General features: G+C 47.2%; 1 protein-coding gene across 4 annotated transcripts in view; it reads right to left on the reverse strand.

Moving 5' to 3' along the window:
* The window catches only part of ST3GAL3 (ST3 beta-galactoside alpha-2,3-sialyltransferase 3), a 333,313-nt gene that overhangs the window by 74,693 nt on the left and 245,064 nt on the right, over positions 1-13,556 (reverse strand). For all 4 annotated transcript variants that reach the window (XM_026651916.1, XM_029911606.1, XM_026651917.2 and 1 more), the window contains 2 exons: positions 9,306-9,401; positions 6,590-6,776 (listed from right to left, as the gene is read on the reverse strand). In XM_026651916.1, the coding sequence (XP_026507701.1) occupies positions 6,590-6,776; positions 9,306-9,401 (283 nt within the window). The remainder of the gene's footprint in view (positions 1-6,589; positions 6,777-9,305; positions 9,402-13,556) is intronic.

Raw genomic sequence — 13,556 nt, forward strand, 5'->3', positions numbered from 1 at the left:
AAAACTATTTCCCCATGCTAATTTTTTTCCCCTACTGTTACTCACACCTTCCTGTCAACTGTTGGAAATGGGCCATCCTGATTATCACTACAAAAGTTTCTTTTCTCCTGCTGATAATAGCCCCTCTTAATCGATTACTCTCGTTACAGTTGGTATGGCAACACCCATTTTTTCATGTTCTCTGTGTATATATATCTTCCTACTGTATTTTCCACTGCATGCATCCGATGAAGTGGGTTTTAGCCCACGAAAGCTTATGCCCAAATAAATTTGTTAGTCTCTAAGGTGCCACAAGTACTCCTCGTTCTTTTTGCTGATACAGACTAACACGGCTACCCCTCTGAAACCTGTCACAGATGAGGAATTCAGGACTCATGTTCTAAGGCCAGCAGGACACTTCCCTTTCTCAGAGGAGAACACACCTCCCTCCCAGGGAGAAGCCAGCAGCACTGGGAGCAGGCAGGCAGATAAATGAAGATGGGGCATATGGCTACCTCAGCATTTATTACACAAACTGGAGATGTAGATCAAACTCCTGTCCTGGAGCTTTCGGCCCTCTGAGGCAGAGCAAGCCCTACAAACTGCTCCGAGAGCCCTAACTCTACAAGTAACCTGTGAAGCCCGCCAAGGAACACATGTATTTCAGGCATAAATCATCCAATCTGTATTCCTTTCTGAATTAACGTCTGTCGTCATGACACCGTTCCGAATGACTGAAATCTGGATTGTATTCACCACCACACATCTCGGATAAATATTTCTTGTTCAGACTTTTTTTGGTGTACAGAAAGCAAATGCAGATAGCAAAACCCCTGGAGCTGAGTAAGGGAGTCTCTTTTCAGACTGAAATATACCACAGGCACTGGCAAAATGCAAATAAAATAACACATTTCCCAGGAAACATGAATTACGAAATAAAATCTAAGTCTCTTCCTCGTCTCTGACTCCTTTCCCTGCCCAGGGGCAACAGTCCCAGCTGACAGCCTCCCTGGCGCATGAAACACAACCCCCAACAAATAAGCCCCCTCCCAGAGTGGGACGAGCCACAGGCCAGGCCAATGGGCTGCTGAAGCACTGCGCAGTATTATGGCTCAGGGATGCTCTCTTAAGGGGAAATCTGTGCAATTTCTTTTATATTGTGGCTCCGTCTCTCCAAGGATCCCATGGAGGCCCCATCACTTAGGACAGCAGCTCTTAGCCTTTCCAGATGACTGGACCCCTTTCAGGAGTCTGATTTGTCTTGCGTACCCCAAGTTTCACCTCACTTAAAAACTACTTGCTTACAAAATCAGACATAAAAATATACAAGTGTCACAGCACACTATTACTAGAAAATTGCGTACTTTCTCATTTTTACCAAATAATTATAAAATAAATCAACTGGAATATAACTATTTTACTTAAATTTCAGTGTATAGTACATAGAGCAGTATAAACAACTCATTGTCTGTATGACATTTTAGTTTGAACCGACTTTGCTAGTGCTTTTTATGTAGTCTGTTGTAAAACTAGGCAACTATCTGGATGAGTTGACGTACCCCCGGAAGACCTCTGCATACCCCAGGGGTACACGTACCCTTGGTTGAGAACCACTGCCTTAGGACATTTAATAGATTCTAAGGCCAAAAGGGACCGTTATGACCATCTAGTTTGACCTCCTGAAAAGCATCTAACCCAATGATTTCCCCACCGAGCCCATAACTGATCAATCCCTCCCATCCCATAATATGAGAATGTGTCACCTGATTAAGTTAACAGCAGGTGAATTAAGAACGAAGGGTAAAAACACTTTCTAAGTGGGAATCATGGCTGAAAAGCACAGACAAACAACTACTCAGACTGAATTATAAAAAGAACCTTGAGTGATAAGGGCTCAGGGAAACTTCATGCCTCGTGGTCCTGAATCTCTTCCCCAGGTGCAATACAGCTGCTGTCCAGGTTCACTATAATTTTCTTCATCTGCCTTTAAAACCTTAGGGTTTGTACATACGCTACCGCTTATGTCGCTATAACTTATGTTGCTCCAGGGTGTGAACAGGTCACCCCCCGAGTGACGTTAGTCACACCGACCTAACGGCTGGTGTGGACAGCACTAGGTCAGTGGGAGAGCTCTCCCCCATCGGCATAGAGCATCTTCACCAGACGCGCTATAGCTGCATGAGTGCAGCCACGCTGCTGTAGCGCCCCCCAGATTTGAAAGGTGAGTTATGGAGGGTGTTTTCTTTGGTTCACTTTTAACACTTCAGCTGCCCTGAGTCCGGCACTGCAGTACTTTGAGACAGGGACTGGTGGGTTCTCTTTCACTGTTGCTCCTGGAAGTGCTTCCAAATCCTCTGTAGCTTGCTGTGCTCCTGGAAATACCACAACCTGAAGAGGGTTTTGCTGACCCAGGCATGTTGCACGCCTCCTGGTGCATACAAGCTGTCTTAGTCACCAGCAATGCCTTCCCAGTGCACTCCCCTAAGGACACAGTTTGCGAAGGGGTTTTCAGGGAAAAGGTTCTTGCTTATGAAAGAAACAGGCACACCCTCTAAGTACATTTCTCAAATCAACCACCTCCCCTCAGCACCACCACATCCCGGAGCCCAGGGCCTGTCCTCTCCCATTGGACAGTTACACCAGAACAGGTGGATGTAGTGTGGGGTGTAACACCGCACGTGGACTTGTTCAGAGTCCTGTAGCCTCCCATGCCTGCTCTTCCCATTGGAGACTGTCATCAACAACGGGGGAGGAGTCTACCTATACACAGTTCCAATAACACTCCACTCACAACTTGAATGTAAAAGCTACTTTCCAAACTCCAGCTTCTTGTGTTGGACAAACTGGTCCCACGTCAGAATAGCTTTTGGCCTCTGCCTACCAGGGCTTTATCCCAAAGCTTAGCTTCACTCAAGAAAGACCTTCAGAAAAACTCCGCTCATTGCAGCACACAGGAATTTTTTAAATGTAAAAATAGGTTTAAGGGCAGAGCCGGAGAGCTTGGAAAGCACAGTCACTGCGGCGAGATTCCAAGACTTGATTACCCAGCTCAGGAAGCTGCAGCAATTACTTTAGTGTCGGCTTTGAAATTCAGAGGGAACTCCAGGGTCCAGCTCCAGTGTTCTAAGTCCAACAAGTAGCTGAACAGCACCCCCACCTGGCTGTGCGTCACCAGGCATGGGCCTCTCTAGTAAATCAATGCTACAGGGTGGCTGCAGTGGCGGCTTTGCTGTCTCCCACTGAGCATCTGGCCCGTCTAGTCAGAGGGAGAGAGACATTACTTGTTTGCTTTACAATTTGAATGAGAACGAAGGTAACAGGCAGCAAGTGGGAGACAGCAAAGGAGAGGAAAAGCATGCGTAGAGAGAAGACAGCCATTGCACACACTCGATAATGGACGTGCACTAGTGGAGAGCAGACAGCAGCACAGCAAGAGGGCGCCCGCCCAGGGCTGTTGGGCGCCAATGACAGCAAAGGTTATGCCTAGGCACAGAACGGTTCAGCCTGTGTTCAGCCCGCCACCTCACATACCTGCACTCCCCACTCCCTGACTCTGCAGGGCACAGGAGAGAAAGGAGCAGTGTGCAGAAGGTGTGTCCAGAGAAACAAACAGAGACTTAGAGTTGAAGCCAATACTACCAGTAAAGGAAAAACAAGGGGAATACCCACCTTCAAGCAGCACTCCATCCAAAGGCCACACAAACAGATGGGGGCTATTCCAGACCAGGTGAGGGAGCTAGCAGAGAATGCCCTCCCACCAACACCCCCCCTACACTGAGGGAACAATGCTGATCTCAACTGTGGCACTAGGGGATCCCGCATGGGACCCAGGTATGCCATGACATAAGCAATACTAACCAGAGCCAAGAGAGGCTCCTCTGTACTGTGCCACTCAGTGGCTGGTTTGCAGTTGACACGAGAATCACATCACCAATCCCAGGTGGCACCCGTCAGCATCTCAGGAAGCTATTCGCCAGGAGTGCTATGGCCTGAAAGTGGGACCTTGCACTCTCACCTGGGACAATGCAGCTGCACAGACACTGCTCTATTTTCAAAGAGACCTCTTGGAACAGCAACATTTAGTCTTCACCTCTGACCGTTTGACTGTCCCTGACAAGCTGATGGTCAAAGATCTGGGGGCATAAGAGTACCACACAGGTGGGGAATCTCTGGGCTTTCCTTCTCTGCTCTTGGACTCACCTTCCATCCCTCTAATGAAGCAGTTTCCTCTTCAGTGCACGGCAGGGAAAATCGTTTAATCCTACAGAATCAGCTGCTGCTTTGGCCCAACTAGGTGGTTTTTCTGGCTTTCCCAGAGATGCGAGATAGCGTACGATGGAGGCTCTCAAACAAACCCTATCAGTCAGCGATCACAAACTGGCAATGTAGTGAGGAGCAGCGAAGTTATCAGTCAGCCCCAGCAAGCAGGTAATATGGCAGGGCCACCAAACGAGGGAAGAAGGGAACCTCCAGAAAAAGCGCTCAGATATTCTGTCTTCTTGTAGCACTGAGGGGTCCGGCTTTGGTGTGGCATGATAAATCCAGCCAGGGAGCCATGCACTTACCAGCTCGATATTCAGCTAGGATCACAACAGCCTACTGACTAAACACACAAACGTGGCTCTGAAGTAGAAATCTCAGAGTATTTATTTCAAGTGAAAAGAAAACCAAAGTCGTCCTCCACTGCTGGTCCCCAAAGTCCTCAGCACCAAGACATGGCAGGAGGGGAAACTTTCCACTTCAAAGGAGAGAGATGCATTTGAATGTCCCTCATCCAGGAGCATTACTCAGAGATCAACCTTAGTGAATCCCTACGGGTGACAGGCAGTAGATGCACTTTAGGATTAGAAGGGGCAGAGTCTATGCCCTGCCTGCTGCTGCGGTGCTGATACTTGCTGGAGAACAGCTGCACCTGGCTCCCTCTCCCTCTTGTCATTGCACAGTGCAGCGTGCCAGGCAGACATGCCTCTACAATGGGCAAACACCTGAACTTGGCCTCACTTGCAAGCAGGCTCACTCACCTCCAGACTTTCACTATCAAAGGATTTCCTGAGGCCCCAGGCACTTACTCCACAAGCTGCTCCTTCTGGCCAAGGCTATTCAGGTTGCAGCTGGAAGTGTTAGCATGGTTATTACTACAAGAGAAGGAAGTCTGGAAGCTGCCAATTTCCAGTGAAACCTTTGCCCTCACTTGGCTTCTTTACCACCATGAGCCAAATGTTCAGGGAAGAGAGCCCTAAATGTTGATTTGCAGTCAGTCTTGGAACCCTGGGGAAGTTCCTGAAGACTGGAATGAAAGCTCACGTTATTCCAATACTTACAAAGGGTAAATGGGATGAGCGGAGTAATTACAGGTCTGTCAGTCTGACATTGATCCCAGGCAAGATAACGGAGCAGCATACACAGGACTCGGTTAATAGAGAATTAAAGGAGGGTAACAATTAATATCAACATGGGTTTATGGAAAATAGATCCTCTCAAACTAATCTGGTATCTTTTTTTGATGAGATGACAAGATTTGTTGATAATGGTAACAGCGTTGATGTAATAGACTTTTGTGAGACATTTCAGTTGGGACCACACAACATTTTGATTAAAAAATTAGAATGGTTATAAAATTACCATGGCACACATTAAATGGATTAAAAGCTGGCTGACTGATGGGTCTCAACATTTAATCGTACTCAGGGAAATCATCATAAATCAGTGTGTTTCTAGTGGGGTCCTTCAGGGATTGGTTCTTGGCCCTAGGCTATTTAACACTTTTTGTCAATGAGCTGGAAGAAAAAGAAATCATCGCTGATAAAGTCTGCAGATGACACAAAATTGGGGGAGTGGTAAATAATAAAGAGGACACTAAATTGGAGACGGTGCAGAGAAGAGCAACAAAAATTATTAGGGGTATGGAACAGCTTCCATATGAGGAGAGATTAAAAAGACTGGGACTGTTCAACTAAGGGTGATACAACAGATATCTGTAAAATCATGACTGGTGTGGAGAAAGTGAATAGGGAAGTGTAATTTACCCCTTCACATAACACAAGGACTAGGCGTCACCCAATGAAATTAATAAGTAGAAGGTTTAAAACAAACCAAAGGAAGCATTTCTTCACACAATGCCCAGTCAACCTGTGGAACTCCTTGCCATGGAATGTTGTGGAGGCCAAAAGTAGAACTGGGTTCAGAAAAGAATTAGATAAGTTCATGGAGGACAGGTCCATCAAAGGCTATTAGCCAAGATGGACAGGGATGCAACCCCACACTCCAGGTTTCCCTAAACCTCCAACTGCCGAAAGCACCTGGCATTGGCCACTGTCAGAGACAGGATTCTAGGCTAGATGGACTTTTGCTCTGACCCAGTCTGGCTGTTCTTACATTCTTATGGTGTGAGCCCAGATTACACAGGGGCAGTCCGATCCATTAAGCTGGCATTACAAAGCCTATTTCATTAAAAACGGGGTCCCTGGAAGTGACAAACCATCCAGTGAAATGCAGACACCTGGGCAGGGGCAGACAGAAACCGGGCCCAGACCCAAACGCTGTAGGTAAAATCATGACATACTAATAGTGCCCCACCCCATCCACCTAAGCGACGCAGACCAAGTCTTACCACTTTCTCCTTGTAAACAATGTATTTGAGCCACTTGAAATCCTGCCACTTGAATCCGGCCAGAACAAAGAAGGAGTCCTTCTCATACTGCTCCAGTTTCTGGATGGCCCCTTCAGGGTACGTGATCCGCAGCGTTGTCTTGCCTCCCACATCCTTCTCAAAGCCCTTCACTGGAGCAGAGTTCAGCCTGCCGGGTGACAAGAGGATAAACTACCAGAGACTCTCATCTACATTCACATACAGCCGGTGAGGTAGCAGCCATTGGGCAGTGATTTCCTTGACCACGAAACCCAGCACTATGCCTAACCACAGCCATAGCTTATTGGTATCAGTCAGGTTCGTTAGGAAGCAATTCCAGTCAAGGCAATGTAAAACACCTGATTTAAGAAACCAAAAAACAGCTCCAATGATTTAAATCAGGCTAGGGCTTTGGAAAACTAATTTGAAAATTTGTGCTCTTGAAATTTTAGACAAAAGATCATTATGGAGTAAATTATAAATAGTGTTGTTTTAAGAGCCACTACTGCTAAAGTGACTTATCTGAATTTCACAACACTGCTATAGACAACAAACAAAATACTGAAAATTAAGGCCCTACAAACACTTAAGCAGGTGCATAACTTTACTCGCATGAAGAGTCAAGTCAGTGGGACTATTCATGTGCTTAAAGTGTTACAGCATAAGGGGGTTAGTCTGTACTATTAAAACTTTTCTCAGTGACACAAAATCTTTGTCACTTTAAGACAAAATTCCTACAGTATTAACAGTACAAAGTTATTAAGACTTTCAAGAAATTAAAGTTATTGGGAACTTCTTATACACAGGCCAAAAATGTCAAAACAAAATCACTTGATTTAAGAACTCAAGCCCATACTTTGGCGCGTGAGGGTGGGATTTTCAAAAGCCCCGTCTGACTTCGGAGCACAGTCCCAGTGACTTCAGGCTGCGTTCCCGGTGGAGGAGTAGAGCCTGGTTACATTATTGACTTGGATCCTCCTTCCAGGCTGCCCCACCTACCACTAAGTACCTCCCCTCACTTTCTCTCCCCCTAAGCTTCTGCCCTCTCATTCACAGGGAGTGTCCGCCTCACCTGACCCTTGCTGTTTAAAACCCAAGTCTTATTTCCAGTCTGAATTTGTCTAGCTTCAAATTCCAGCCAGCTCACACAGGGACTGACTTTATTTCATGGATACACCCCCCCAGATGACGGGGCTCCAAATGCTCCAGAAACCAAACTGCCAATATTATCCCATGCAGGAGCCCCCGGAGGTGCCCAGGCTTTAAAGCCTGCACTTAACAGCATGTGGGGATTGCCCCGGTCAGCTGAGTGTCATAGTTCAGACCAGCTCAACTCCTCTTTTCATGGCGCACCGAGTGGCGCTAGCCTGGGATCGCTAGGGCAAGTCTGCCTTTGTTTTTACCTCAGGAAAACTGGTGCACGCCCTGCTAGGAGTCAATCAGAACCCCACTACGTGACTGGGCCCCTGCATTATCTGCTAGCTGCACCAATGGATTCTCCATATTTCTCTGCCGCAGAGATCCACCTCCTAGCTCCCAGATCTAGTTCCTGCAAATCCTGCTAATGCAGCCAAGCAGCCCAGAACGAAAGGAGCTCAATGTACAAGAGAAAGACACCTCTCCTTCCCCGGATGTCCATGGGACCCAAGCTAGCAGGTGGAGACATTTAAGAAGATGTCTGCTCTCACCCGCTCACTCACACGGCTCAGCACCTGGCTTCACTTAACCTTTAAGGTTGCCTTTTCACTTCCTCTCACAGCCCCCTGCCAGCACAGATGCTCAGATACCACCCTCATCATCCCAGGCCACAGACTAGCTTCAGATTTACTGATGTGAGGAGAAGGGTCACGTTGGGCGTGGAAATGACACACTACAGGCAACCCATCCAGTTATTAGCTATAGGAATGGGTTTATTTTTGCCAGACCACTGAACTCCTCACGGAGTTTCTCATTTTTTGAGGGATTTTGGATTTAAATCTAAGTGGGTGGCTTAGTGCAAAGAATCGAAGCCTTTCCCCTCCTGCTTTCTGAGCAGAGTCGGAGTCCCAGGAGGGGCCCTACGAGAACAGAGGTTGGTGCAGTCCAAAGGCCATCACAAAGAATTAAGCACATTCTGCCAGGGGGTGTGAGGTGGAAAAGATTTATCCCACTCTGAGCACTTTTCCCAGTGTCCAGGGCCAGGGAGGGGAGAAGTGAGCAGCTTCTGCCACAGACTCTCCTACCTTGGGCAGGACACAGCTCTGCTCCTGCCTAGCTCTGAAGCGGTAGGTCCTGGGCAACGCTGCACATGTGTGTGTGACAGTACCTGGCCTATGGAATCTAACGGGGAGCAGCTCTTTAGTAGCTGCTAATTAGATAGTATTGATGCACACACACTGCGGGCATCATCCAAGAGGTGGCTCTTTGGGAAGAACTTCAGTAAGGAGAGGTAACAGCTTGACTCGCGGAAGGGACAGCATGGGGGCACCTGTGGGATAAGTGAGACAAACGACCTTCCCCATCAGGAGGACCACGAACATTTAGAATTCGGACAATCTGTACATTCTTGGTTTATTTTACACTTCATTGTAAGCGTCCCTACCAATGGCGATTGTTCCTGGTCAATGTGTGAACAATGGAGGCTGAACCTCTCTACAGTCTATTCGTGCTATACTGAAAACGAATAAAAAATATCCAAAATGGGATACCAAGGACTCACCTGACCACAACATCGTAGTCATCAATTTTCAGCCCCAATGATCTATTTGCAAGCACTCCTCCATTTCCCACAATGATACATCGCCGGCAGCTGAGACTGAGGAGGAAATGCAGAGAAAGGCTGCTTGTAACAACATGTTAAAATTCACTATCACACAGAGCTGCTTGGAAGCAAGTTTCCGTGCAGCCTGCATCTCTCCAGACATTACAGGAAATCTTTGGCAACGTTCAGAACAAAGGGAAGGGTGCTGAGTCGAGGGGGAGGGCAGAGCTGCACTCATTCTTAGCTCATCCCATTGTGCCGAGGTGGCAAATTCCTCGGTATTTCACACCCCGTGCAGCATGGTGAGATGGGCTACCAGGGCAGGCAATCTCCTCTCATCATTTCCTCACTCTGCTTGGGTCAAATGAAACTCATTAATTATTTAAACAATTACTCAACCTCCATTTCATAGAATCACAGGACAGGAAGGGACCTCGAGAGGTCGACTAGTCCAGTCCCCTGCACTCGTAGCAGGGCTAATTATCTAGACCATCCCTGACTGGTGTGTGTCTAACCTGCTCTTAAAAATCTCCAGTGATGGAGATTCCACAACCTCCCTAGGCAATTTATTCCAGTGTTTAACCACCCTGACAGTTAGGAAGTTTTTTCTAATGTCCAACCTAAACCTCCCTTGCTGCAATTTAAGCCCATTGCTTCTTGTCCTATCCTCAGAGGTTAAGAAGAACAATTTTTCTCCCTCCTCCTTGTAACAACCTTTTATGTACTTGAAAACTGTTCCCTCTCAGTCTTCTCTTCTCCAGAATAAACAAACCCAATTTTTTCAATCTTCCCTCATAGGTCATGTTTTCTAGTTCTTTAATCATTTTTGTTGCTCTTCTTTGGACTTTCTCCAATTTGTCCACATCTTTCCTGAAATGTGGCGCCCAGAACTGGACACAATACTCCAGTTGAGGCCTAATCAGTGCGGAGTAGAGCGGAAGAATTACTTCTCGTGTCTTGCTTACAATGCTCCTGTTAGTACATCCTAGAATGATGTTTGCTTTTTTTGCAACAGAGTTACACTGTTGACTCATATTTAGCTTGTGATCCACTGTGACCCCCAGATCCCTTTCCGCAGTACTCCTTCCTAGGCAGTCATTGCCCATTTTGTATGTGTGCAACTGATTGTTGCATAATGAAATAAATGCATAAATAATAAAATGTCCCTTCTCTCCATTATATAGACTACACTAGATGTAAATAATTCAGTCTCTATTCTAGAAATGAATAGCTGTTTGACAGACAGTATCTGATAATGCACAGGATGGGGACATTAAATGGCAGCCTCTCTCCTCACACAGTCATGACACAGGACTTGATTCAGATTCAGAAGACCTAAGTTCAATTCCTGGCTCTGACACTGGTTTGCTGGCTGACCCTGGGAAAGTCACTTGCCTCCCTGTGCCTCAGGTTCCTGATCTGTAAAATGAGGACAATGATACTGACCACTCCTTTATAAAGCACTCTAAGATGTACAAATGAAAAGCGCTATGTCAGAGCGGGGTGGTGTTATATTATTTTGCAGGAATACAAGCCATTAAAATGCTCAGCCAAAAATCACCCATCCTGCATATGGCAGAAGTGACAGTACTGTATAAAAAGTAACCACTCATCAGAGACTAATAAGAACCAAACATATATGTAAGAGACCTGCACATTCTTTCATAACCTGTGTCATGTACTTCCGAAAAAATTAAGGGCCAGACTCTGGCTAGACCTTCCCCTTTGGGTTCCCACAGAAGGGGCCACCCACACTCACAGCAGGGAACACAAGGACTTTCAACCTAGTGCTGGTCTCCCTAGAAAGGATTGGCCCAGTGCAGCTGTCAATGAGGGGAGTGTACACCGGACCTTCTGAAGGGGGAGGGCAGCGGCGGGAGTGAGTTCTCTCCAGAGCCCCCAGAGGAATTCTGGGAGAGCCGCCAAAATGCTTCCATGGGCTCTCTCTCTTGGGTGTCCTCACCACCCCCGCTCCCCAACACAAAAGGTGCCTTAAAAGCTATAGCACATGGCTGAGATTTTAAAACTATACATCAGTCCAAAGAGAGGACCCAGCGCCAGAGCTAGAACAGGGGAAGGGGGATTAGGTGAGCCAACTTTTGAAACGAATCTAACCAAGAGTTCACTTCGCTGCAACCACTCCTAACACAACTGTACAGGAAACCCATCCCCTGCCAAGCTTAGCTGTTGTTCATGAAGACTGGGCCTGAAGCGAACGTCCTGGCTTGGGTTAAAGAACTGAGGATTGACCTGCTGGCAGGCCTGTTCGGGGGAGACTCACACAGAGTTAACAAATACAGTGCCCAAGGAATGCTCAGGAACTGCTTCCAAGCACAGCTAAAAAGATATTAGAGAACTACAGGAACCGAGCCTCTCAGCACAACCAAGCTGCGTATTAATGAAAGCCAGAAATCCCGCTATTCCAGCTGTGAAAGCTTCTGGCAGGGTCAGTCTCTTTGAACATCTCTAAGCAGCTAATGTGGGGCTGGAACACGGACAGGAAGCCCAATTTAGGACCACCTTCTCCTTTGAAATAGCCCTAAAAGGAGTCAGCCAACCAGCAAGAGCTAAGTCATGGACTAGTAGGGGAGGGCAGATTTTAATGTAATTAGGGTTTTTTAAAATTAAAACCAGCCTTTTGGGGGTCTTTTTGTTTTTTGGTTTGGAGCCATCAGGAATCATCAAGCTGTGCGACACTCAGCATGTGAGGTATAAGCTATCTTCGTTACCCACTGCTGCCTTTCCCACTTCCCTCGTGCTGTTTGCATCTAGTCGTAGAATAGGGACATAGGACTGGAGGGGATCTCCTGGGTCATCGAGTCCAGTCCCCTGCTATAGCAGACAACTCTGTCATATCATCCCTTCCCATTCAGAAACTTATCTAGATCCATCTTAAAACTACAGTAACGCCTCACTTAACGTAGTTATGTTCCTGAAAAATGCGACTTTAAGTGAAACGATGTTAAGCGAATCCAATTTCCCTATAGGAATTAATGTAAATGAGGGGGTTAGGTTCCAGCGAAATTTTTTTCACCAAAGACTATATATATATACACACACACACACACACACACACACACACACACAGAGTATAAGTTTTAAACAAATAATTTAATACTGGTACACAGTGATGATGATTGTGAAGCTTGGTTGAGGTGGAGGAGTCAGAGGGTGGGATATTTCCCAGGTAATGCCTTACTGCTAAATGATGAACTAGGAATTGGCTGAGCCCTCAAGGGTTAACTCTCACAGTCTACTGTACAAGGCAGCAGGAAAGGAGGGAGGGCAGACAGAGACACACACCCTGAGAGTGTGTGTGTGTGTGGGTGTGTGAGAGAGAGAGATGCGCATTTCCTCTTTAAGTATGAAGAGTGGGGACAGAAGTACACTGCCTTGTTAATTAGATCAGCAAGCTGAGACCGGACTGCAGCTGCAGCTGCCTGGAAGCTCCCTCTGTCATGAGTCCCCACTGCTCTATGGAAGATGGGGTAAGCGGGGTGCAGGAGCAGGGGGGAGGGGGACACCCTGACATTAGCCCCCCTCTTCCTCCCCTCCCACACAGCAAGCAGAAGTCTTGGGGAGCAGCTCCAAGGCAGAGGGCAGGAGCAGCACATGGCAGTGGTGGGAGGGATAGCTGCAATTGGTAGCCTGCTGGGCAGCTGCTGCTCAGGGAACTTAGGGGAGCGGGGAGCTGATAGGGGGGCTGTCAGTCCACCCTGGTTCCAGCTACCCACCAGCTAGCTCCACCGGGCTGCTGTTCCTGCAAGCAGTGGACAAAGCAGGCGGCTGCCAATCGACATTAGAAGGGAGCATTGCACAACTTTAAACGAGCATGTTCCCTAATTGATCAACAACGTAGCAACGAAACAACCTTAACCGGGATGACTTTAAGTGAGGAGTTACTGTAGTTAGGTTGTTTGCCATCACCCTCCCCCACTACCCTGACTGGGAGGCTGCTCCAGCCTTTAGATAGCATGCTATTTGGGGCAGGGGTTATGTCTTTGATACAGCACCAAACACAATGGGGTCCTGGCTGGTACTGAGGCGGCTCCCAGAGGCCCCAATAACAGTGTGAGTATAGGGATCTGGCACACCGCGAATGGGAAGAAGTGTGGACCAAGGCACTGAAACTGGAGTGGGAGAAGATCCTAAAAGGGCTTTAAAGACTGGCATTGTTGGAAAAGTAAAAGGTGTGATGGGCCGTGATAC

Source organism: Terrapene carolina, unplaced genomic scaffold, assembly GCF_002925995.2.
Source record: "Terrapene carolina triunguis isolate 2854851 unplaced genomic scaffold, T_m_triunguis-2.0 Scaffold110, whole genome shotgun sequence".
NCBI lineage: Eukaryota > Metazoa > Chordata > Testudines > Emydidae > Terrapene > Terrapene triunguis.